Source organism: Salmo salar, chromosome 11, assembly GCF_965601325.2.
Source record: "Salmo salar chromosome 11, fSalSal1, whole genome shotgun sequence".
Classification (NCBI taxonomy): domain Eukaryota; kingdom Metazoa; phylum Chordata; class Actinopteri; order Salmoniformes; family Salmonidae; genus Salmo; species Salmo salar.
Window position 1 is genome coordinate 27642729 of NC_138301.1, and position 27420 is coordinate 27670148.

The 27420-nt window shown below is 45.9% G+C and overlaps 1 protein-coding gene across 4 annotated transcripts in view; it reads right to left on the reverse strand.

Moving 5' to 3' along the window:
• LOC106562359 (DENN domain-containing protein 5A) overlaps positions 1-27420 on the reverse strand; it is a 60764-nt gene that overhangs the window by 14150 nt on the left and 19194 nt on the right. For 2 of the 4 annotated variants that reach the window (XM_045689281.2, XM_082957839.1), the window contains exons 2-14: positions 22764-22832; positions 21722-21831; positions 20867-21566; positions 17798-17985; positions 14069-14383; positions 12332-12547; positions 10270-10504; positions 9141-9291; positions 8913-9006; positions 7646-7777; positions 7308-7460; positions 7104-7191; positions 6939-7023 (exon numbers count right to left, since the gene is read on the reverse strand). In XM_045689281.2, coding sequence (XP_045545237.1) covers positions 6939-7023; positions 7104-7191; positions 7308-7460; positions 7646-7777; positions 8913-9006; positions 9141-9291; positions 10270-10504; positions 12332-12547; positions 14069-14383; positions 17798-17985; positions 20867-21566; positions 21722-21831; positions 22764-22832 — 2536 coding nt within the window. The remainder of the gene's footprint in view (positions 1-6938; positions 7024-7103; positions 7192-7307; positions 7461-7645; positions 7778-8912; positions 9007-9140; positions 9292-10269; positions 10505-12331; positions 12548-14068; positions 14384-17797; positions 17986-20866; positions 21567-21721; positions 21832-22763; positions 22833-27420) is intronic. The other 2 variants (XM_045689282.2, XM_082957840.1) reach the window with 1 other exon arrangement.

Sequence of the window (27420 nt, forward strand, 5' to 3'; positions counted from 1 at the left end):
CGGAAGTTAGAGTAGCAATGATCCAGAATGCTGCCAGCCTGGGTTGCGCATTCGATAAGCTGATAAAATTTAGGGGGCCTTTCTTTTCAGATTAGCTTTGTTAAAATCCCCAGCTACAATAAATGCAGCCTCATGATATATGGCGCCGACAGAGATGGTCGCCTCGCTTCGCATTCTTAGGAAACTATGCAGTATTTTGTTTTTTTATGTATTATTTCTTACATTGTTACCCCAGGAAATCTTAAGTCTTATTACATACAGCCAGGAAGAACTATTGGATATAAGAGCAACGTCAACTTACCAACATTACGATCAGGAATACGACTTTCCCGAAGCTGATCCTCTGTTTGGACCACCACCCAGGACAATGGATCTAATCCCAGTAGCCAACCCAAAACAATGGTGCCGCAGAAGGGGCAGACGGAGCGGTCTTCTGGTCAGGCGCCGTAGATGGGCTCACCGCTCCCGAGTATACTACTCGCCAATGTCCAGTCTCTTGACAACAAGGTAGACAAAACATCCCAGAGGTGTGTTTTGGGTCATTGTGCTGTTGAAAAACAAATGATAGTCCCCCTAAGCGCAAACCAGATGGGATGGCGTAACGCTGCAGAATTCTGTGGTAGCCATGCTGGTTAAGTGTGCCTTGAATTCTAAATAAATCACAGACAGTGTCACCAGCAAAGCACCCCCACACCATCACACCTCCTCCTCCATGCTTCCTGGTGGGAACCACACATGCGGAGATCATCCGTTCGCCTACTCTGCATCTCACAAACACACGCCGATTGGAACCAAAAATCTCAAAGGACAGATTTCCACCAGTCAGATGTCCATTGCTCTTGTTTCTTGGCCTAAGCAAGTCTCTTCTTATTATTGGTGTCCATTAGTAGTGGTTTCTTTTCAGCAATTTTACCATGAAGGCTTGATTCACTCAGTCTCCTCTGAACAGTTGATGTTAAAATGTGTCTGTTACTTGAACTCTGTGTAGCATTTTTTTGTGCTGCAATTTCTGAGGCTGTTATCTCTAATGAACTTATTCTCTGCAGCAGAGGTAACTCTGGCTCTTCCTTTCTTGTGGCGGTCCTCATGAGAGCCAGTTTCATCATAGCGCTTGATGGTTTTTGCGACTGCACTTCAAGAATCTTTCAAAGTTCTTGAAATGTTCCAGATTGACTGACCTTCATGTCTTAAAGTAATGATGGACTGTCGTTTCTCTTTGCTTATTTGAGCTGTTCTTGCCATAATATGGAATTGGTATTTTACCAAATAGGGCTATCTTCTGTATACCCCCCTACCTTGTTACAACACAACTGATTGGCTCATACGCATTAAGAAGGATAGAAATTCCACAAATTAACTTTTAACAAGACACACCTGTTAATTGAAATGCATTCCAGGTGACTACCTCATGAAGCTGGTTGAGAGAATGCCAAGAGTGTAGTAACTGTTTTGGTTACTACATGATTCCATATGTGATATTTCATAGTTTTGATGTCTTCACTATTATTCTACAATGTAGAAAATAGTAAAAATAAAGAAAAACCGTTGAACTTTTGACTGGTCCTGTATATACACACTGCTCAAAAAAATAAAGGGAACACTAAAATAACACATCCTAGATCTGAATGAATGAAATAATCTTATTAAAGACTTTTTTCTTTACATAGTTGAATGTGCTGACAACAAAATCACACAAAAATAATCAATGGAAATCCAATTTATCAACCCATGGAGGTCTGGATTTGGAGTCACACTCAAAATTAAAGTGGAAAACCACACTACAGGCTGATCCAACTTTGATGTAATGTCCTTAAAACAAGTCAAAATGAGGCTCAGTAGTCTGTGTGTGGCCTCCACGTGCCTGTATGACCTCCCTACAACGCCTGGGCATGCTCCTGATGAGGTGGGGGATGGTCTCCTGAGGGATCTCCTCCCAGACCTGGACTAAAGCATCCGCCAACTCCCGGACAGTCTGTGGTGCAACGTGGCGTTGGTGGATGGAGCGAGACATGATGTCCCAGATGTGCTCAATTGGATTCAGGTCTGGGGAACGGGCGGGCCAGTCCATAGCATCAATGCCTTCCTCTTGCAGGAACTGCTGATACTCTCCAGCCACATGAGGTCTAGCATTGTCTTGCATTAGGAGGAACCCAGGGCCAATCGCACCAGCATATGGTCTCACAAGGGGTCTGAGGATCTCATCTCGGTACCTAATGGCAGTCAGGCTACCTCTGGCGAGCACATGGAGGGCTGTGCGGCCCCCCAAAGAAATGCCACCCCACACCATGACTGACCCACCACAAAACCGGTCATGCTGGAGGATGTTGCAGGCAGCAGAACGTTCTCCACGGCGTCTCCAGACTCTGTCACGTCTGTCACATGTGCTCAGTGTGAACCTGCTTTCATCTGTGAAGAGCACAGGGCGCCAGTGGCGAATTTGCCAATCTTGGTGTTCTCTGGCAAATGCCAAACGTCCTGCACGGTGTTGGGCTGTAAGCACAACCCCCACCTGTGGACGTTGGGCCCTCATACCACCCTCATGGAGTCTGTTTCTGACCGTTTGAGCAGACACATGCACATTTGTGGCCTGCTGGAGGTCATTTTGCAGGGCTCTGGCAGTGCTCCTCCTTGCACAAAGGCGGAGGTAGCGGTCCTGCTGCTGGGTTGTTGCCCTCCTACGGCCTCCTCCACGTCTCCTGATGTACTGGCCTGTCTCCTGGTAGCGCCTCCATGCTCTGGACACTACGCTGACAGACACAGCAAACCTTCTTGCCACAGCTCGCATTGATGTGCCTTCCTGGATGAGCTGCACTACCTGAGCCACTTGTGTGGGTTGTAGACTCCATCTCATGCTACCACTAGAGTGAAAGCACCGCCAGCATTCAAAAGTGACCAAAACATCAGCCAGGAAGCATAGGAACTGAGAAGTGGTCTGTGGTCACCACCTGCAGAACCACTCCTTTATTGGGGGTGTCTTGCTAATTGCCTATAATTTCCACCTGTTGTCTATTCCATTTGCACAACAGCATGTACAATTTATTGTCAATCAGTGTTGCTTCCTAAGTTTGATTTCACAGAAGTGTGATTGACTTGGAGTTACATTGTGTTGTTTAAGTGTTCCCTTTATTTTTTTGAGCAGTGTATATATATATATATATATTCAATTGTTTTGTTGTTGCCTGTTTTGCATGTTATTTTGGCATTAATACGTGTCACATATCAGTTTGCAAACAATGTAAAAAACGAAATCATTGAGTTAATAAAGCTGCATACAAACATGGTCTCCTTTTTGCTTTCTTGAGTAAGGCAGCTCCAAAATGCAGGTGTTTCAGTCTAGCTCAGTGCTTTCTGTGGTGGTGGGGCAGCCAGTGGAAAATACGGAGCATAGGGTTGGTAATGTTCTCTAGTTGTGCTGTGATTGGCTCAGTGTTCTGTCACTCATGGGGACACTACGTCACTGCAAAATCTACTGGGAGAGCTCGAAAATTCAAGCTACATTAGAAGTGCCCATCCAAGAAGGTTTAAGGTCATTGGCCACAGATAATATGACATCAAATCACATTATATCTGCCGTAGCTTTGATTGGACTGATCATGTCAACATCATAGTTTCAAAATCTTAGCTAGGAAGCTAGACAAGCAGTCATCATCATGAATCACGTCGACAATCTACTGGCAAATCTTTTTCAATCCTTGTCATATGAAGAGAAATTATAGATAAAATGTATCGGTGCTCATCGGCCATTGGACATAAACATTACACGACAAGTTGGTAATCGCAAATTTAACAATGAATGGTTTGGAAGGAATCAGTGGCTAACTGCAAGCGCTGCAAAGCAATCACTAGCCTCCTATTCAGTGGAGTGGGTGTGTGATATAAGTCTGGGTTTAAGGGTCTCTTTTCCAAGCTTAAAAAGATAAACATTCATGCTGTCAATCCAGCATGATTTCCGCCGCGTTCAAAACAACTGGAAACTCGGAACAAGGACATCTCAGACTTCAGTAAATTCAAGACAACTGGGAAATCTGAAATAAACGAGCTCTGACTGTGAAAATAAGTTTTGATTGGTTATCCAACTTGGAATTCCAAGTCGGGAACTCTGGCTTCTTTTTAGAGCTCCGACCTGAAGATCACTGATGTCAACCTTGTTTTTGATTCAACCTTGGATTCTTTTCCCCGAGTTCCCAGTTGTCTTGAAAGCACCATAAATCCAGAGAATTACATACTTTAATGACAAAGTTTGATGACAAAATTTGCCCACAAGGACCGCCGCACCACCTTCCTGTTCAAGTGAGCACAGCACATCAAGGTCCAGTCCAGTCCAAAAATGTATTGTATGCTGCTGCATAAATTATGTAATATGCCAGGAAGATATGTATACTGTAGCTGAGAAAGTAACACTAAGTGTATGTTGTTTAGTAAGCTGTTAGTAGCCCATGTGCCTTACCCTAATAATTTGGTCCCTTTCCCCCTCATACTTTAGCCAACTGTTCTGACTTGGTGGTGCACATGTAGTCTATAGCCTGTTTAAGAGAAATATAATCATTGAATATTGTAAGAGCTTTCATTGTCAGCTTATATGCCCCCTTTATTTATCCTACGGCTCTGACTTGGTTTACAGGGAGAATACTGTAAGAACAGCCCATGTTCTAAATTCTGTCGCTGTACATTTCAAAAGTGCTGAACAAATAGTTATATTAACTACGTCCATCCTAGCTCGCTCATTAATGTCTTAATCGAAATTACAGATTGCCTCTTATCTGCTCGTCGTCCCCTTATGCCATAGTTAGTACATCTCAATTGTCAGTAAAACCACATTTGTTTAAGCAAGTCAGCCATTTCAACTATGTTTTTTTAGAGGCAGTAAATGAGGCTGAATTAACTGTTTTGTTGCCAGACAAGGCTCCGCTGATTGCCAGGTGTAGCAGTGGTAAGGATTCACTCCATGGTGCTGAAAAGAAAGCTCTGCTGTTGGGACAGCTTTATGTAGGCCCTAACAGTTTGTGGGCACCGTTTTTCACCGTTATAGTGCAATTCATGTATTGTTTAGTGTTGTGTAGTGACTTTGCTGGCATGCATCTAAATACATTTTGGAGAATTTGCCACCAAGATTTACATGTAAAACATCGACACTGCTGGTATAGCATTTGGACCAGACATGAGGGGCCAGACATGAAGATCATGAGGAATGTAGGTTAAGTCTAATCAAATAGAACACAAAGATGGAAGCCTAAGCATTGAGTACAGTCGTGGCCAAAAGTTTTGAGAATGACACAAATATTAATTTCCACAAAGTCTGCTGCTTCAGTGTCTTTAGATATTTTTGTCAGATGTTACTATGGGATACTGAAGTATAATTACAAGCATTTCATAAGTGTCAAAGGCTTTTATTGACAATTACATGAAATATTTGCACTGTTGACCCTTCTTTTTCAAGACCTCTGCAATCCGCCCTAGCATGCTGTCAATTAAGTTCTGGGCCACATCCTGACTGATGGCAGCCCATTCTGGCCTAATCAATGCTTGGAGTCTGTCAGAATTCGTGGGTTTTTGTTTCTCCACCCGCCTCTTGAGGATTGACCACAAGTTCTCAATGGGATTAAGGTCTGAGGAGTTTCCTGGCCATGGACCCAAAATATTGATGTTTTGTTCCTCGAGCCACTTAGTTATCACTTTTGCCTTATGGCAAGGTGTTCCATCATGCTGGAAAAGGCATTGTTCGTCACCAAACTGTTCCTGGATGGTTGGGAGAAGTTGCTCTCAGTGGATGTGTTGGTACCATTCTTTATTCATGGCTGTGATCTTAGGCAAAATTGTGAGTGAGCCCACTCCCTTGGCTGAGAAGCAACCCCACACATGTATGGTCTGGTTTCTTGGGTGCCCTGAAGCCTTCTTCACAACAATTGAACCGCTCTCCTTGAGGTTCTTGATGATCCGATAAATGGTTGTTTTAGGTGCAATCTTACTGGCAGCAATATCCTTGCCTGTGAAGCCCTTTTTGTGCAAAGCAATGATGACGGCACGTGTTTCCTTGCAGGTAACCATGGTTGACAGAGGAAGAACAATGATTCCAAGCACCACCCTCCTTTTGAAGCTTCCAGTCTGTTATTCAAACTCAATCAGCATGACAGAGTGATCTCCAGCATTGTCCTCGTCAACACTCACACCTGTGATAACGAGAGAATCACTGACATGATGTCAGCTGGTCCTTTTGTGGCAGGGCTGAAATGCAGTGGAAATGTTTTTTGGGGTATTCAGTTCATTTTCATGGCAAAGAGGGACTTTGCAGTTAATTACAATTCATCTGATCACTCTTCATAACATTCTGGAGTATATGCAAATTGCCATCATACAAACTGAGCCAGCAGACTTTGTGAAAATGAATGTGTCATTTTCAAAACTTTTGGACACGACTGTATATGCTGTATACTATATTTAAAAGAATCATAGCTGGTAATCAAGTGTTTATGCCTGCTGCAAAGCTTGAGATGCATGGCTATGAGGCTGATGTCAGTATTTTTCCACTACATATGGTCCTGAATCATTGATAATATTCTGTTTTGACTGAAAGTGCTTTTTGTCAGTGGGCCACAAGATGGCAGTGAAAACACTTTGAAATCATTGCATTCTGAGGTATGATCAATCAATTATTATCTCACCTTGATTCGAAATTGTTATTTTCAAAGAACTACATAGAGGTACGAAGGCATACATTTGAACCACTTCTGCCGCTACAGAAGGGACAATCAACACAGGCAGAATAGTATAGTATCATTTGCAAAATTCCCCTTACAACCATCCATCATTTCAAGACCATATGACTTGAAATGTATATTCACGAGGATACTTGACAAATAGTGTATATACGGTAGGCAGAGCATCTGAAGACACTGTAACTGATACTGTGGTAGACTTGGTGAATGGATGAGGAGACTCACCTCATGTCCCTGATCAGGGATACCTTGAGAGGGGCCAAGGCAGCGCCAGCGTCAGATTTGCGTCTCTCTATGTCGTGGATGAGACCTGATGTAGGGAGGAGAGAGAGGGATGTGGCTATGGCTTTACATCACCGTCCATTTATCACATTTCAACGAGTGGCTTACCTGGGGGACCCAAACCGGCTGGTGCTGCATCCGTCTTCTCTTTGCTCTCCTGATAATGGAGCAGGTGGGACCACAAGGCAGATTTACCCTGGCAGATGAAGATGCGGGAATGAATGAATACACATTGAATGCACCTAAATGCATACATGTGTGTTAGTGTGTATATAAACTGTTTTAAAATAATACTTGTGTGTGTGTGCTGACCTGTTTGACCTGCAGCCCGTGGCTCCAGATCCTCTCCAGCAGATCACAGAGGGAGGCGATAAGTGTGTTCTCCTCCACGCCTGTAATGCTGACCTCCCCATGACCCAGCTCCACCGCCTCCCTGCCCATCTTCTCAACCAGCATGCGCTTGGTCTGGAGGGACACACACATCACCGTACAGGGAGATTACCATCTCTGGAGGCCAGATGGTTGACACTACAGGTGCTGGATCTCAATATCCATGGGATTGTCTACTGCAACAGTCTACTGCAATGGTTATTGCAATCGTAATATGTCTGCGTAAGAGTGAGATGTAGGAAGACTGGTATTTATTGTACCTTATTCCTGCACTCCTTCAGCAGACCCTCCACAAACTTCCAGTTGGTCTGAGCGATGACCGAGGGGGAGAGGTTGGACAGCTTGGGCTGCCGAATGGTAGTGCCCAGGTTCCTGGCCTCCTGGATGTATTTCTGTAATGAGACAGAGAGGACAGGGTCAGACAGGACAGGGTCATGGAAGGACAAGGCTAGAGAGGACAGGGTCAGAGAGGACAGGGTAAGAGAGGACAGGGTCAGAGAGGACAGGGTCAGAGAGGACACACATGGAGTGGCCTAAGAGTAGGCTATACACCAAGGGAGAGTAATCATTTTGGCTTAATGTTCATCATCACATAAACACAGAGGGTCACACCACTCGGCAACCAACCACAGAACGTATACAGTGCATACAGTGGATAGATTTCTGGTCACTACTACAATGAGGGATTGATCATTCCAGAGGAGGGAGAGGGAGGAGCTCTGAGTCAGTTGTATAATGAGCTGAGCTGCCTGTACTGAGGTCATTTCATGATGGACGATGTGTTTCTGTCTTTTACCTTTCTGACCTCAACATCCATCCTGGGAGGCGTGTCAGCGCCATGGGTTTTCTGGGATGCTGTCAAATCAATCTAAATATTGCTTTCTTAATGTGGAGTTAAGTGCACCTTAAAGTGAAACCCTAAACCTGAGAAGAAACCCTGGAAAGTGATCTGGAGTATCAGGTAAAGCTGTGATGCTAGGAGGAGGAGGGAGTGAGGACCACATGGGGGGAAGGGCCATGTGGACGTGGTGTGAGGCTCAGGCCCCACCCACTGCCAACACATACCACATCCACAGTCACAGACTTTAGACAGGGCCTGAAGGACTGCGAGAGCCAGTAGTAGTCTAGAAACAGCAGGAGCTGCAGCTCCGGGAACAGACACTCCACATGCTGGGAGCGTGTGTGTGAGATGGAGAGAGAGAGACCAAAGAGAGTGTGTGAGAGAAATACAGTAGATAGATGTAAGGGAGACAGTAGGTGTCAGAGGGATAGAAACAGAAAGAGAGGTTAGGTCAAGAGAAAATAATTGAGGTATAGAGAGTAAAAGAGAAAATGGACAAACAAGACTTTAATTCAATCGTTCCAGACATTAGATATTTAGAAGTGAATACCGCAAGCCATGAAGAAGAGTGAGGAAGGAATCGACAAGAAACTAACAATAACACAAAAACAGATAGACAAATTCCATGTGAATATGGTTTGGGAATGTTAATCCCGTTTTTCTAGGGCTGCTTGATGTCCTCTCACCTCTCTCTGGTCGTTGTCCAGGTAAAGGTGTTCAGCGTGTTGTTTCTGTCTGTCCTTCCTCCTCCACTGTGCTGGAGCACTCCTCTTCGCCCATCTAACATACAAACAAAACAACTTCACTTAGAAAGACACAAAAGCCAAATAGCAATGATAGAGACAAACATATTTTTTCAGTATTATCAATCAAAGTATGTAAATTAGTCTCTCTTGCGGAGGTGTGATCCTCACTTGTTGCTGACGGGTCCAGTGGAGAGCACGTCAGACTGCAGCCGGGGGAAGAAGCCGTGTTCGTAGCGACCCTGGCCAATCTTCATATCCAGCAGGTGGGGATGCAGGGCCGTGTGGTCGATCTTAACCACCCGCATCTCTATGGCCTTCTCTGGGGTAACACAGAGAGGGGAGGAGGATGAGGTACTGTCAAAGCAGATCCATTAGCACCATCCGTCATGGTGGATTTAACAGTCTTATGTCATGGTTAAGCCACTCTGTGAGTGCTTATGAGTCATAGCACTGAGGGGTCACATAGATTCACCACATCTCATCCCTGACTCCTTACCGCCACACCTCCATGCTGTGAGTTATCCTCACCTGAACTCGGGTTGCAAAATTCCTTTAACCTTATCAAAATTGTCAGGTTTTCCAGAAATACTTGTTGGAGGATTCATGATTTCCTGCTTATTCCCTTCTGTTTCTGGGAATCTTCCAACCTGGATTTCTGGAAAAACTGGGAATTTTTGTAAAGTTATCAGAATTTTGCATCCCTAACCTGACCCAACACTCAACATCATCAGCACCAATGACAGCAGGCTACATAGTTAAGACTATTACAACTGTGTAGATAACAGTGTAATTTCTTAGGTTAGTACATAACTGGTATGCATGCAATGAATCATACATACAATTACAGAGAGGAATTTGAAAGAATTTATAGTGAAAGGAAAAAATTCAACATCTAAATACATTTTGACATGAATTATTCCAGTTGCTACTGACTGTTCCCAAAGACAGAGTAGAAGAAAGACCCTGTAATCATATTGTTCCCATAATGCATTGCAAGCACAAACAATAACCCGTCACCAAGGTGAAATAAGGATGGATTATTACTAAGGTGAGCCTTGTAGATCTCTAACCCAATGGAGTGAGGTTCAGGGGAGACAAAATCAATTTTCTCATATCGCTTTTGAAGGAGTTTGTCTGAAAACGAGAACAGTTACGTCTGTTGGCAAAGAAAGGTTCAAATAAATCAGTGTGGAAGGATTTGAGACATGTGTCTTGAAAACATACAAGTATCTTACACCATTTGAGACAATGATCCCATAATAGTATAGGTGTGAAAATGGGATTCCTCTTTTCTTACCCGCCTCGTCGATATTGGTGCACGTCTGGTACATGGAGGTGCGCAGGGTGGGCGTGCGCACGTTCAGCATGCGGATTTTGTCCACGCGGGAGTCAAACACCCTCAACGTGTGTTCCTTGTCCTCATCATCATGGCAAAGGATCTTACTATCGATGAAGGAGGCGAACATCTGAGTCTCCAGGAAGCGGGACAGGAAGGGCAGGTAGGGCTCAGGCTGGTCAGAGAGGAAGGAGGCCTGGAATCGACAAGAATCACATCACAAAATGAAGTGAGGACTCCTGGGGGCCAATTAATATGAAAAGCTTTAAAGCGCATTAAAGACTTCCACTCAAATGAATGTTTCAGAGTCTGGAGTGGGACTACATCCCAAATGGCACCCTATTCCCTATATCAAATCAAAGTGTATTTGTCACGTGCGCCGAATACAACAGGTGTAGACCTTACAGTGAAATGCTTACTTACAGGCTCTAACCAATAGTGCGGGAAAAAAAAGGTATGTATGTGTGTGTGTGTGTGTGTGTGTGTGTGTGTGTGTGTGTGTGTGTGTGTGTGTGTGTGTGTAGGTAAGTAAAGAAATAAAACAACAGTAGAAAGACATTTGAAAAGAACAGTAGCAAGGCTATATACAGACACCGGTTAGTCAGGCTTATTGAGGTAGTATGTACATGAATGTATAGTTAAAGTGACTATGCATATATGATGAACAGAGAATAGCAGTAGCGTAAAAAGAGGGGTTGGGGGGGCACACAATGCAAATAGTCTGGGTAACCATTTGGTTACCTGTTCAGGAGTCTTATGGCTTGGGGGTAAAAACTGTTGAGAAGCCTTTTTGTCCTAGACTTGGCACTCCGGTACCACTTGCCATGCGGTAGTAGAGAGAACAGTCTATGACTGGGGTGGCTGGGGTCTTTGACAATTTTTAGGGCCTTCCTCTGACAGCACCTGGTGTAGAGGTCCTGGATGGCAGGCAGCTTTGCCCCAGTGATGTACTGGGCCGTACGCACTACCCTCTAAAGTGCCTTGCGGTCGGAGGCCGAGCAATTGCCGTACCAGGCAGTGATGCAACCGGTCAGGATGCTCTCGATGTTGCAGCTGTAGAACCTTTTGAGGATCTCAGGACCCATGCAAAATCTTTTTAGTCTCCTGAGGGGGAATAGGCTTTGTCGTGCCCTCTTCACGACTGTCTTGGTGTGTTTGGACCATTCTAGTTTGTTGTTGATGTGGACACCAAGGAACTTGAAGCTCTAACCTGCTCCACTACAGCCCCGTCGATGAGAATGGGGGCGTGCTCGGTGCTCCTTTTCCTGTAGTCCACAATCATCTCCTTAGTCTTGGTTACGTTGAGAGATAGGTTATTCTGGCACCACCCGGCCAGGTCTCTGACCTCCTCCCTATAGGCAGTCTCGTCGTTGTCGGTGATCAGACCTACCACTGTTGTGTCGTCTGCAAACTTAATGATGGTGTTGGAGTCGTGCCTGGCCATGCAGTCGTGGGTGAACAGGGAGTACAGGAGGGGACTGAGCACGCACCCCTGGGGAGCTCCAGTGTTGAGGATCAGTGTGGCAGATGTGTTGCTACCTACCCTCACCACCTGGGGGCGGCCCATTAGGAAGTCCAGGATCCAGTTGCAGAGGGAGGTGTTTAGTTTCAGGGTCCTTAGCTTAGTGATGAGCTTTGAGGGTACTATGGTGTTGAACGCTGAGCTGTAGTCAATGAATAGCATTCTCACATAGGTGTTCCTTTTGTCCAGGTGGGAAAGGGCAGTGTGGAGTGCAATAGAGATTGCATCATCTGTGGATCTGTTTGGGCGGTATGCAAATTGGAGTGGGTCTAGGGTTTCTGGGATAATGGTGTTGATGTGAGCCATTACCAGCCTTTCAAAGCACTTCATGGCTACGTACGTGAGTGCTACGGGTCTGTAGTCATTTAGGCAGGTTGCCTTTGTGTTCTTGTGCACAGGGACTATGGTGGTCTGCTATATAGTGCACTACTTTTGACCATAGCCCTAGGGCCCCTTATCAAAAGTAGTGGACTATAAAGGGAATCTAGTCCCTGATCTCACCTTGTCAAAGTTCTGCATCTGGTCCCTGTTGCTGAACCAGGACTCCTTGTCCTGGCTGGGCTGGATGACAAACACCTCGTAGTCGGCGAACATCTGGGTGAAGCGGTTGGCGAAGACCTCTCGCACCTGGATGTTGAGCTGGTGCATCTTCAGCTCCTCCTCATCACACTGCACCTTCAGGTCCTTGTTGCTGCTGGCATCCTCCCTCACATCCAGCTGGGAGAGGGAGAGGGAGAGGAAACACAGCGGGTCAGGAAAACACAGCACAGAAAAATAGAGAGAGTGAAAAAGAAGAAAAAGAGGGGTTTGATGACAGAAGTTAAGAAAGCCATAGAGCAGGGGTCGACAACAGTGGTCATCAATATTCCCACGAATAAAAAATATAGACATATGTGATAGTGTAATCAAGGTATGAAATTATTGATATTATCAAATCCAATCAATGTTTGGGCTTAGTTGTGGTCAATTTGCAGTGTTCAAATTATTAGAAATATGTTCTGGCCCCCCGACCATCCGCTGTGATAAAAATCGGCCCGCGGCTGAATCTAGTTGCCTACTTCTGCCACAGAGGGTATGGGTTTCTAACACACAATCTTATCTCCATGTTAGCACAGGCTGCTGGAGCAGTGATAGGAGCATGGGGGAGGAAGTCTGAGACGTTTTGATTTATTGACCAAAAAAAACTGAAAACCCACACATTCCTCTGTTACAATAAAAGTGTGACACAGTTGCAGATCTCAACATACATGTCCGCATAGACTTGAAGATGTGTAATGGCTACGAAGCCCAGATCAGATGGCAGGGATGTGATCCACTGAGCCCTCCTCTAATTCATCACTCTACACCACTGATCCTAAATCAGGTGGTTACCTTAATGTGGGACATGGCCACAATGACCCTACCTGAAGCCTTACCCACGAATTGAGGAGCTAAAAACAGACTACCAGGGCAGGCAATCTCTTCAGAGAAAGCTAATGCTAGCCCCTACTAGTCCATAAGCTGCTTACTATGGGCTCCTACAAATATGGAGAGTTGGAGAGACCTCCTCTCTGTTGTTAAAAGCTAATTCATTCATTCACTGGTCTGTAATGTGATTCTGCTGAAACATTACCATCTATTACCAACGGCCCTCTGTGTCGTGTTCAAACCAGATGGCAATTAGGTTCTGTATGGGTGCCAATTTTCTGTTGATGGCAATGTAGCAGACTTCCTCCGTCACCAGGGCTGAGCACAGCACACTCGGAGCTAGCCGGCAGCAGCTTACATGGGCAGCTCATAGACTGCCTTTCCCACCACAGTATCTTTGCTCTACAAACCCCTTAGTTATTTTCAAAAGAGTGTGACAGACATGCAGTATTATTCTGCATGAATCTACACTGAATATACCAAACATTAGGAACACCTTCCTATTATTGAGTTGACTCTACAAGGTGTCAAAAGTGTTCCACAGGGATGCTGGCCCATATTGACTCCAATGCTTCCCACAGTTGTGTCGATTTGGCTGGATGTCCTTTGGGTGGTGAACCATTGTTGATACTTTAACCGTCTCCTCCCCTTCATCTACACTGATTGAAGTGGATTTAACAAGTGACATCAATAAGGGATCATGGCTTTTACCTGGATTCACCTGGTCAGTCTATGTCATGGTGTTCTTAATGTTTTGTACACTCAGTGTATATGCAGACTATCTAGAATAATATGTTCCAGTCAAACGGATGACCATGGCCCTGCTCTCACCTTCTCCAGGCTGACCCCAGTCCTCTTGACCAGGGCCTGCAGTCTAGCGATGGTCTCGTTCTCCCTCAGCAGGTAGGAGTTGAGGGGCGAGCTGGCCAGGTTGCCGTTGCGTCTGTCCGTGACCATGTCGATGGAGCGGAAGCCCCAGTGTTTGGCCTGGCCCTGGCTGTGGAGTGGGTTCCCCTCCGGAGACATGCCGAAGGCCAACAGCACCTCGGAGATCTCCTGGATGAACTCTAGCTTGTTGGGGAACAGAGGGAGGTCCTCTGGCAGCTCAATGAAGTGGTTGTCGATGTCCACGAAACACAAGTTGGCCTGGAATGACAGGTGGTCTTGTTTAGCTGTCATTGTAAACATGTCAGTGAAACAGAGGACACCAGAGAGAAGCAAACTGAGTGATAGTTATGTTCTTGTTATAGCAGAACCATTACCACTTTGCTCCACTAGGTGGCTTAACGCAGAGAAGTACCAATTGAGGCATAGTGAGAAAAGATGTGGATGACTTCAAGACATTAACTGAAGACAGTAATATAATATCAACAGATACTCTGAATGGGACAAACTACTCTTTTGAATAAGATCACCCCTCCATTGTTGATCTGCTGCTTTTCATCTTAAGAGTATTAGGATTTAAATATAGGAAAGTATGAATAAGACAATATTGAGATTGACTTAGGTCCTCAATTCACAAATTCTCAGGCTTTTTATTCGTCATAGCTCTTTCCATTGGACCGGCTCCAGATGTGTAAAAGCTTGTTGCACACACAGCACCCTTCCTCCAGGCTCTATGTTGAAGGGCCTTTAGCAGAATTGCTGTGTACAGTAGCAAAGCAACGCGTTTTGATCAACTGTAAAAGCATGGGTAAGCTACAACATGGTTAATGAGGGCTGTTTGTCCTCACAAAGGACACACTCTAACCTCTGAGAACATTATTAAGAAGTAAACACAAACCCTTTTTTTTTTAAAGAAAAATCATTAAGCATAAATAATGTTTAACGACAACCATTTAGCATTTATCAATGGGTTATCTAAGTAATTAATCAATCATTTAAGTAAATTGATAAAAAATCCACATCCTTTGTCTAAATTTGTTGGAAAAACGACTGTTAACCAAAACGAAGGACAAAAACAAGCCTGGAGAGCTAGGGAATGAGGGATGGTTTGTAATCTGTGTTGTAAGGCCCTGTGATTCTCTCTACAGATTAGCCAATTTCATGCCGTCACCTTGTTGGGTGTATCAGACAGCAGATGGAGATGGGGTTGGCAGGAGTGTCCAGAGGGAAGTCGTTGTTAGTATTCTCAGCACAAACACCATTCACGCATTGCAATCTGATTAGAAATGACTTGTTATCGCTCTGACAGGCTGCATTTAAAGAGAGCTGGGCTGAGGGAATCCAACTAAATGGTTTCAGCTAGAGCTGAATGTTTCCAATTAAAAATGCCCTTTGGAGTGAAGGAATAGCGTTACGTCCGTCGTTCAATGAAGACCAAGGTGCAGCGTGGTAGGCGTACATTTTCTTTAATTTTAAATGTACCACCAAAAAACAATACAATGAACGTAAAGCTAGGAGTGAAAATACATGCAACACAAAAACAAGGTCCCACAACTGAAGGTGGGAAAAAGGGCTGCCTAAGTATGACCCCCAATCAGAGATAACGATAGACAGCTGCCTCTGATTGGGAACCATACTCGGCCAACAAAGATATATAAACATAGATTTCCCACCCTAGTCACACCCTGACCTACCAAATAGAGAATTTAAAGGATCTCTAAGGTCAGGGCGTGACTGTACCCCCCTCCAAAGGTGCAGACTCCCGGCCGCAAACCTGAACCTATAGGGGAGGGTCCGGGTGGGCATCTACTCCCTCGGTGGTGGCTCCGGTTCGGGACGTAGCCCCCGCTCTGCTTGCGGCTCCCCCCACTTCCGTGGAACCGGACTGCCGACCATCGCTGGAGGCTCCGGCCTGCGGACCGTCGCTGGAGGCTCCGGACTGGGGACCGTCGCTGCAGGCACCGGACTGGGGACTGTCGCTGCAGGCTCCGGCCTTGGGACCGTCGCTACAGGCTCCGCGCCATGTCACATGTCTGGAGGCTACGTGCCATGGATCATCACTGGAGGCTCCTCATCACTGGAGGCTTCGTGCCATGGAGTATCACTGGAGGCTCCGGGCCATGGATCATCACTGGAGGCTCCGGGCCATGGGTCATCACTGGAGGCTCCGGGCCATGGATCATCACTGGAGGCTCCGGGCCATGGATCATCAGTACAGGCTTCGTGCCATGGATCATCACTACAGGCTCCGGGCCATGGATCATCACTGGAGGCTTCGTGCCATGGAGTATCACTGGAGGCTCCGGGCCATGGATCATCACTGGAGGCTTCGTGCCATGGATTATCACTGGAGGCTCCGGGCCATGGATCATCACTGGAGGCTTCGTGTCATGGATCATCACTGGAGGCTTCGTACGTGGAGCCGGAACAGGACTCACCGGACTGGGGAGACGCACTGGAGGCCGGGTGCGTGGAGCAGGCACAGGGCGTACTAGGCTGTGAAGGCACACTGGCGACACAGTGCGTAGAGCTGGCGCAGGATATCCTGAACCGAGGAGGCGTACTGGAGACCAGGAGCGCTGAGCCGGCACAATCCGTCCTGGCTGAATGCCCACTCCAGCACGGCAAATGCGGGGCGCTGACACAGGACGAACTGGGCTGTGAAGGCGCACTGGCGACACAGTGTGTAGAGCTGGCGCAGGATATCCTGGACCGAGGAGGCGTCCTGGAGACCAGGAGCGCCGAGCCGGCACAATCCGTCCTGGCTGAATGCCCACTCTAGCACGGCAAATGCGGGGCGCAGGCACCGAGCGCACCAGGCTATGAATGCTCACTGGAGATACAATGCGCATCACCGCATAACACGGTGCCTGACTGGTCACACGCTGGTCACACGCTCAGGTCTCAACCCTGACTCCCCCAATCTCCCCGTGTGCCCCCCCCCCCCCACATTTTTGGGGGGGCTGCCTCTCGGGCTTCCGTTGTTGCCGTGCTAGTTCCTCGTAGCATCGCCGTTCCTCCTTTGCTGCCTCTATCTCCTCCCTTGGACGGCAACATTCCCCGGGCCTTGTCCAGGGTCCTGCTACCTCCAGGATTTCCTCCCAGGTCCAGTCCTCCTGACCACGCTGCTTGGTCCGTTGGTGTTGGGATCTTCTGTTACGTCCGTCGTTCAATGAAGACCAAGGTGCAGCGTGGTAGGCGTACATTTTCTTTAATTTTAAATGTACCAACAATAAACAATACAACGAACGTAAAGCTAGGAGTGCAAATACATGCAACACAAAAACAAGGTCCCACAACTGAAGGTGGGAAAAAAGGGCTGCCTAAGTATGACCCCCAATCAGAGACAACGATAGACAGCTGCCTCTGATTGGGAACCATACTTGGCCAACAAAGAAATATAAACATAGATTTCCCACCCTAGTCACACCCTGACCTACCAAATAGAGAATTTAAAGGATCTCTAAGGTCAGGGCGTGACAAATAGGGAGGATGAGAGAGGTGATAAAAGAGAGAAATGAAAAAGGTAAACAACCCTAGAGAAACAATTCCATGCATAAATCTCAAAAATCTATTTCGATTTGTGTGTGGCGTGTGTGTGTGTGTATATATGAGTAGCTGTGCATGTGTGTGTGTGCAAACATGCGTGCATAGGTGCATGAGTGTATAGGTTACCTCCTGAGGCAGCTCTAGTTTGGTGCGGTCACCCTCTCCGTTGGAGTGCAGGCCCATCAGGTAGGGCACTGGGGCATCCAGGAAGTGCAGCAGTGAGGCGGGCAGGATGGGCACATAGACATGCTGCCACTGGAAAGGGAACATTAAGGCTGTGATGCTCTCCGCCACAGTCATCAGCCTCTGGTAATCTGTCACACAAACAACAGAGGAGAGAGTCACAAACTGACTGGTTTTATATGGTCACAAAGGCTAATTGTTTCGACACCTACAGTATGCAATGTATTGTAATGTACAGAGTTAAACAGTCCACTCCAAGTCAAGTGTTTGGCATCCATGTAAACTTCCATCTAGTCATGTTTATCTACTTTCCTTCTCTATCAGTCACAACAAGTCTATATTCAGTAGCAGCTCTGTCTTTGCGTTTCTACTGCCAAAATAACTACTAGTTCTTCATTTGGCCTTCTGTTCTCCCCCCAGGACAGGTCCTCACCCCCCTCCCCAGAACAGGCCCTCTTCCTTCTCCTCTCTCCCCCCAGAACAGGCCCTCTTCCTTCTCCTCTCTCCCCCCAGAACAGGCCCTCTCCCCTCTCCTCTCCCCCCCAGAACAGGCCCTCTTCTCTCTTCCCCCAGAACGGCCCTCTCCCCTCTCCCCCCAGAACAGGCCCTCTTCTCTCTCTCCCCAGAACAGGCCCTCTCCCCTCTGCCCAGAACAGACCCTCTCACCCCCAGAATAGGCCCTCTCCCAGGCCGGGTCTCCCCCTGGTTGGGCCACCTCTCCCAGGACCTGGGCCAGGGACTCAGAGACAGGAATACTAATCTATCCTGTCTGCTAGTGCTCTGACCTTGTCTGGTGAACAACAGATCTTTTCAGAGCATGATACCTCCTTCCTGAGAAAAACCACAAACAAACAGACACACACACACACACACACACACACACACACACACACACACACACACACACACACACACACACACACACACACACACACACACACACAAACAAATGCATGCAAATGCAAGGACGTGTGCACAAACAAACACATGAAAGTACACACACACACAAACACAAACACAAAATGTGTGCACGCACACACACACACAAACGACACCACAGTATCATACACACACAGGCCTTGCCAACAACTAATCTGGTCTAAGAGAAAACACACTCTTTAATAGGGTCATTCATCAGATATTCAACTGGGGGAAATCTAATGAGCTTCGGTGTTGGCGTAGTCCTCCACTTGTACTCCCCTCTGTTACGCTGCTTCCCACAAGGCCTTTCCAAGATGAATAAGGTCATCGGAGCCTATTTGAGTGGTTTGCTAACAGAATCAGAGCTCTATATACGGACTACTAACATGCAGGCCAGGCAGGGGAAATGGCAAGCTTCCATTGATCTACTTGAAGAGATGGGAAAAACAACAGCAGATGCTCGTTTCGAGGAGGATTCATGTACTGTATGTGGGAAAGACACAGGCCAGGGTAGGGCCTATGTATCTGAGTTATGAATTATGCCTCTATTTTTAGAACAGACTCTTTCCAGTCAGCTAATTTTTAGTATGAGGCATCACTTGCCTCAGCCTATGCAGTTTTAACTAACGACACCCTGTCCCTGCTCAGTGGAAAGCTCACAGGTTCACACTCCAGAAAACACTCTTTAGCACACATCCTGCAATGAGCCTTCTGGAGAAAAAAAGGGATGATGTCATCTCCAACCAATCATCTTTATCCTGCATCCCTGACTGCGTCCTCCTCCTTATCCTCCTGCAAGGGTTGCCCAGCAACACCACAGCATTGCTCCTCTAGCCCCTGGCGTTTTATAAACAATTTGCCTTTTCCCTGTCTCCGTAATGGATCCTATCAACACGCCAGCTCCCCAATCCTGAAACAATCTTCCTGCTGCACTCCACTGACTCTGATCAAAGTCAATCCCAGTGTGCTTCCATGGAGGAGGAATACGCCATTCTGTATAATGCTGAAAAGCACATTTGCTTTTCAAAACCTCCAACATTGGTCCCTGAACAAAACAATTCCTGATTGGAGCTGATTTATTATGTATAATGCTGTTTCTTTTCACACATAGTGGAAGACCTGTTTCTATCAATTCTGTAGATCAAATTTTTCTATGTGCCAAATGACCTGTGTCAATTCTAAATATCTCTCATTCCTCCCAAAAAGGTCCTCTTGAATGTGTCCCTATTCACTGTCGATCTCTCGCAGTGTGGGCCTGGGGTTGAACATGAGCAGGGGGCACACTGCTGCAATACAGCCTGTTTACCCCAGCAACTCACACCAGCACACACACAAGCTAGGCCTGAGCTGAGAGCCCATGAGGAGAAACTAACATTTACACAAGCTGGGAAGAACACAGCTTTCCTTAAAGGTCCAATACAGCTGTTTTTGTCTCAATATCAAATAACTTCTGGGTAACAATGAAGTACCTTACTGTGATTGTTTTCAATTAAAATGGTCAACAATATATATACAAAAATAGCTTCTTAGCAAAGGGCAATGTCTCAATCAAGAATTTTGCTAGGGCTGTCTGCGAGTGGTCTGAGTGGGGAGGGGAAAACTAGCTGCTATCTGTTATTGGCAGAGAGGTTTGGAACTCTAATTGTATTGGTCTTTAAACAAATTTAGTGCATGCCGCATGGTGATGTCACCATGGAAGGCCAAAACTCCATCCACCAAAACATGCATACATTTCAGGCGGTCTTTTCAAACAGCTCTCACACTAAAAGGCCATTATAATTTTCACCATTTCACAGTATTATTACAACCTCATAGTGTGGAAATATATATAAAACACTGGAAAATTCAGTTTTTGACTGCACTGGGCCTTTAATGGAAATACCGGATAGTTTATTTAATCTGCCTGGATAATAGTTCCAATGAACATACCGAAGATCCTAACCACAACTGTTATTTCTGATTTCTTCTAAAATGTCAGTATTTCTGTTGAAATAACAAATCCCAATCCTTTCTAAAAGCGATGGGGACAATAGACAGAAAACCACAGAAAGTTCAGCAGATCAGAGAGAAAGATCCTAAGTAAGGACTTACGCTGTGAGTAGAGCAGGATCTGGATCTCCAACAGGGCGCAGGTAAACAGCTGGAGGACGTTCTCCACCCCCAGCAACTCAAACACCTGGCTGATAGGGAAGTCAAAGAGAGGCAGCTCTGCCGTGCTGGGCCTCTGGCACACCACTGGCCCATACACCCCCGAGAACTTCAGGGAGCGCCCAGCGGGAGGCAGGGGCACCTCGTACAGGATGTTGTAGACGTAGCTCTCCAAGGGGAGGGGAGGGGGCTGGGGGGAGGAGACGGCCTGGTGGAGCTGCTGGAGCACCTTCCTGCAGGCCTGGGGGAAGGCCATGGGCGCGATGAGGCAGATGCACTTGGACACGTAGAGCGTGTCGCGGCTGATGTCGTAGGAGTTGAAACGTTGCAGCCGGGAGATGGAGGGCGTGGGGAGGAGCGTGTGTTGGGGGTGGGGGTTGAGAGGGTGGGGATGGAGGTGGCGCTGGTCCTCGGGGCACCGCGGGGTGGTGGGGGTGTGCAGGATGTCGTATTGTTCGGCATTGTGCATGTGGTACAGGGTCTGCATGGCGCTGCAGATCTGCTTGCTGGTCACCTCCTCGTAGAAAGTGAGGGCGAAGCCGTACGTCCTCGAGCCATCCTCCCGCGTGATGATGAAGGAGTGGAACTGAGGCTCGCGTGTGTCCGCCTGCGTGCGGAAGGCCAGACCCTTTGGCATACACAGCTGAGAGAGGAGGTAATAGATCAGGTTAGTCGATCAGCAAAATGATACAGGTTGTAATCCATAATGACATACAGATGTAAACCTGGAAACAGAAACGGGTGTAGCTTCAAATAAAATAAATGTTGTGTTAGTTACACATTCCGCAGTTCCCTTACCATGCCAACGGCATCCTGGTCAAAGGGACTCCACTCCACATTCTCTGGGTAGTGCGCTAGAACTTTGGATTTAAAGGTTCTCCGCAGTGGACTCTGCTCAAAATTCTCACCTGAAAGAGAGGGATCAATAGAGGGACAGAGAAAAAGACAGAAGGAAAAAGAGAGAGCAAAAAATTCAGGACTCTGGGCCCAAAAAGCAACAGAAGCGCATAAGAATGCAGAGGCCCAATCAGAAGCAGGCTTGAGGCACAAGACAACCCTCCACACAGGAAATAGGAAGTGAGCACAGTGATCTGGAGAGAAAGGCTGTATTGCATCATGTAAAGCTGTCAACAGCATCCTGTACTGGGCCAGTGAAGGAAAGTAACCGCTGCCAAAGAGGTCAAATAGTCAGATAATAATACTATGTATTGGGTTTTGTTTGTATAAATCTATTCAGAAAAAGACAATGCTTGTTACTTATAAGAAAACAAACTTTGACATATGGGATTACCAGTAAAGTGACAGCTTTTATGGCAATACAGGCAAAGCAACCCGCAAAACAATCAATCAATCAAACAAACAAACCAACACAAATTAAATTGATTCAGATCCACAATGAAAGCAGAAGTGATGCACACACCAAGACATGATTGATAAGTCATTCCGAGTGGAGGGGGAGAGTACACATTGGCCAAGCAACACCAGCGCTGGTATATGTAGGTAGAACTGGGTGTGTGAGAGGTAGAGACGCAGTGATTGTCAAACAGATTGGCTTGTTGTTCAGTAGCTAGCTTCCAAAAGAGGTGGTGAAGGTAGAAGAGGGGGAGGGGGATGAGGAGAGAGGAGGAGGAGGAGGACAGAGGGAGGACCGGGAAGGGTGGAAAGAGGGAGGAAGGACAGACGGAAATGTGCTTGCAGAGTTCCCCTCACCTGTACAGAACTGAGTACTCAGAAACATTACAAATCAACAAAAGGAGAGTGCTGTGAAAAAAGGGCGTGTCAGGTTAAAGGAGCAAGCGGAGGTGAGGTCATTCTGAGGAGGGGGGCTGGTGGGGGTTACCTTCATCTGCACTCGCCAATCCTCTGGCCCCATCTCTGAATTTAGTAGCCTCTATATACTGGCATAAAGCTACACAACAGATAAAACAACAGTAATTAATCACATGGCTACTACTGAGTACCGCATCACTTCTCAATATGTGCATACACAGCAGGAGTTACTCAGGACAGAAGGGTTCTGACAGTGTTCTCCTATAGGTGAGAGAAACACTGAGGGAACAACACATCCTCTCCATGTGTGTATGGAGGCACAGAGGTTTCTGTTAGGTTTCTGTCTAAACCAGCTGGGTGTGTTTTCAGAGAATGATGTGTGTTGCTGTAGCAATGCAGTGCTCTCCTCTCCTCTCCAAAGCCCATGATTAATCCCTGTTGTCAGTGCTATGCTGTGGATTATGGTATTACAGTGAACACACTTGAAGAGCTGTATCTGTGTGTTATAATACATGAGGGAATATGATCAGGCCTGTGCTGGTTCTGAAGGAAGCAACACAGTGTAACTTACGGAGAATGAGATCATTTAAAAACACCTGAGAGGATTGTGGACGATCCAAAAAAACACACATTAACTGTAGTGTTTCAGAACAAGTGGAACGTGGCAGACACAGGGCTATAAAAAAGAGACAAGGGTACTGAACAAAGAAAGTATTTGTTAAACAATAACTTATTCTGAAAGTATTAAAAAATATGTGCTCGGCTGTAAGTCAAAGTTATGAATGATACACATTCTTCCCTGTATGGTCATAACAGTGCATTGTCCCATTGAGTCTTGTCTTGAAAAAGGCGTGGCAGCTCAAACATCAATAATAAAGTCTCCATTCTATACTGTTGCCTTTGTCTTTCTCTAGTCAAAGCTATGAACAAACATCTTCTTGATTGCCTGAGGTAGAAGTCGGTAGATCATGTGTATCCTAAGACAGTCAGTGGGAGATCATAATAAGACTCTCTAGACTGGTCCCTGTGTTCCTTCCTACACTATCTACAAAGATAGATAAACCTGGGGGATGGATGTTATTGTACAGTCAAATTTGCATATACCATGCAAGTCAAGATAAGCTCTATACTTGGCATGTAGGTTTTCTCAGTCATGGGTGGCACACATTGGGGGTGTATGGGGGAGGGGAGGGGACAATGCACTCCCCTCCCCCATACACCCCCAATGTGTGCCACCCATGACTGAGAAAACCTACATGCCAAGTATAGAGCTTATCTTGACTTCATAGTAAATATGGAATACTTAGCTTCTTTTAGTAATTGTTTAGTAGGTTTCCCCAAAAAGGATTTCCACATCTCTGTCAAAGAAATACCTGACTCACCTACATATGTTTTGATTATAGTATTATTATACTGACTGCTGTTAGCAAGGGCCAATAGTCAGCCAAAGAGAAAGTAAATGCCAGCCTGTTACTTTCTCTCCATCTCTGGGGAGTATACAGTACACCTGCTATCGCATAGGTGTCAGTCTGCTGATTCATTCAGTGTTATCCTGATTTAGACACACAGAAGGAGAGAGAAAACCTAGGTCTCCATCTCTCTCCCTGTGCCATGGCTAGGGTCCAGTCCTCCTCCAATCCGGCTGTCACACACATTATACACCACATTTTAGAGCTGAGGGAGCCTGTGGCTGCGTGGGACGTATGACGTGCCCTCTCTTGTCTTCCCTGAGTCAGGAGATCCGGTCCAATCCAGAGCCTCTCCCAGACCATCCTCTCTAATCCATCAGATTTCTAACTTCCTTTTTGTGATAACCCACAAATAGGACCATTACTGATTGGTCTGACAGGTAAACCTGTCTGGCCTAACCCATCATTTTCCTCACCCACTCACCTACAGTGGGGTGATCCAGTGGTGACACACAGTACATCAGATTATTGATGATGCTGTGGAAAAGAAGTCCTCTTTCCTGAGTACTGAGTAATGTGATTGATTCATGTCTGCTTGACCATGTTATTCTGCTTGTTTTAGCTGGAATTTAGTTACAGCTGAACAAAGCTGAAGAATCACTAGCTAGGTTTCCATCCAATTGGCAACAGATTTTCATGTGAATATTTAAAAATCTGCATAAATAAAATCTGCACATTTTCCCATCATTAGTGTTTCCACCAAACTGATAAAAATCTATGCTTGATGATGTAGTGCACACAAAATGTACTTTTTCGCCTAAGTTTTCATGTACTGAATAATAATCTGATGTTCAATGTGTTTCCATCACATTTTCAACTCTTTGCATTAAATAGCAAATGTGTCTAGTCTGGTTTTGGCACGTGCGCTCTATCCAACAGCTCACAGATACAGTGAGGGTAGGCTGTGCGGGTAGGCTAGCCTATATGATGAGATTATGGATAAGAGCAAGAATGTTTGTATTTGTCAAAACGGCAGTCAAGTATCATTCATCATGTAACCAGAATAAGACCCTCGATATTTATTGGAAAGGAGCATCAAGCTCACACTATGCACGTTCACCACCCTGTGAAGTTCATCATCATTTATTTTATCTGTAGCCTAATAAACTGCATGCTTTCCCGAGTTGTAGCGGGAGGATCACACACCATGTCATTGCGTGACTCCAAGTTTACTTCGATATGATGGTTATTATATCAATATTTGCGGATAAAGGCATTTCCACCACCATTTTGCGCATAATTCATTTTACAGACACAAAAAGATACCACCGTGTTGAACAAACACATTATCTGTCACCATTTATAAAATAGTTCCAAAACTTCCTGCATCCATCACAGGTGTCATGATTATTTTTATACAGTATGACTTTCCACGCATAAAAACAGTGGATGGAAACATGGTTTGTGATGATGAGGGAAAATCCAAAATTGCTAATGTTGACCCTATTATATTTCACTGTGCGTCTTTGCTGTGATTCAGATTTAAAGGTAAGTGTTGATGTCTCTCTGTTATTCAACCGGGGGTCAGACAAAAATACATATTTTTTTGCCCAATGTTTTTATGAATGTCGCTAGCAACAACAGAATAAACGAATGACATACCTACAGTAGAAAAGGAGAGTATCTTCTTTCTCAACTTCTAACTTTGAGCAAATTACACTCACTGGAGTATCTGACATTGGCACCAGCGAATAGCACCAGCGAATAGCAACAGCGAATAGGCTACCAGTGTAGCAAGTGCTGCTGGCTGCTGGTAAGCTTTCTTGACTTGGACATACATTTTTGCCAACACATGGCTAACCTTTGTTTAACCAGCAGCTTCACCCGGAGAGAGCAGGCGACAGGAAGTACTACAATTGACCTTTGGGTCTAGGGCTCCCTTGTGTGTCTGCTTGCTCCTCAGGTTGTCCTTGCTCCCCTCAGTTCCTGGTTTACAGTTTTTCTTTCTCCCAGGACCACAGCCCCAGCACCAAACCCAGCACCTAACACCTGGTTATGTTTCACTATATTGGATTACTCCAATATATTGGTATCACTCCGCAGCGGAGAGATACATCCGAGGTGAGGATTTACAGATTTACTCCCGTGTACACCTGTGTCACGGCTGGGGTCAGCCCCAATATATAGACCCCATGGCCCCGACACGATAAAGCTCCGCCTTATCTCAGCTCACTGGTCACCATAGCAACACCCACCCGTAGCACGCGCTTCAGCAGTTATATTTCACTGGTCATCCGCAAAGCCAACACCTCCTTTGGCCGCCTTTCCTTCCAGTTCTCTGCTGCCAATGACTGGAACGAATTGCAAAAATCACTGAAGTTGGAGACTCATATCACCCTCACTAACTTCAAGCATCGGCTGTCAGAACAGCTTACTGATCGCTGCAGCTGTACACAGCCCATCTGTAAATAGCCTATCCAACCAGCCTCATCCTCATATTTGTTTTTGTTCAGCTCTTTTGCACCAGTATTTCTACTTGCACATCCTCATCTGCACATCTATGCACATCTGCACAGTGTTAATTGCTAAATTGTAATTACTTTGCCACTATGGCCTATTTATTGCCTTACCTCCTTACTTCATTTGCACACACTGTATACAGATTTTCTATTGTGTTATTGACTGTACGTTTGTTTATCCCATGTGTAACTCTGTGTTGTTGTTTTTGTCGCACTGCTTTGCTTTATCTTGGCCAGGTCGCATTTGTAAATGAGAACTTGTTCTGAACTGGCCTACCTAGTAAAATAAAGGTTAAAAAAACACACACAAAAAAAACACATTCTCTTTCATTTTCTTGGCGGACGTCTGTATGGTTTGAGGTACAAACTTTCTGAAGTTCGCTTGATAAGTCACTGGTAAGTGTAATATCTTGCATGAAAATATACTCACTGGCTGTTTGCCGCCTGGAGCAGCTGGCCACATGGCCAGACCCTCCTCTTGAGTGCTCCACTCGCTGCGCATGGTTGATCTGTATCATCCCGCCTGTGGTTTGTCGTGCTTGTGTTTCGTTAGCGTTACACTACGACTGTGTGTGCATCAATTAATATATTGGTGACTTTTGCTGCCACAAACTGCATTTACCTTACACAACTTGCCGACTGGCTTGTTTTGTGTGTGTTGTGAATTGTTTTAACATGCTGTCCCCGTGCTATAGGCGCAGGTTCTCTGCTAATTCCCTACAGGGTTTTCTTGTTCTTTCTCCTGCAGAATGTAAGAGTATGGTGGTGGGCTGTCACTACATTGAGACATTAACTTTGG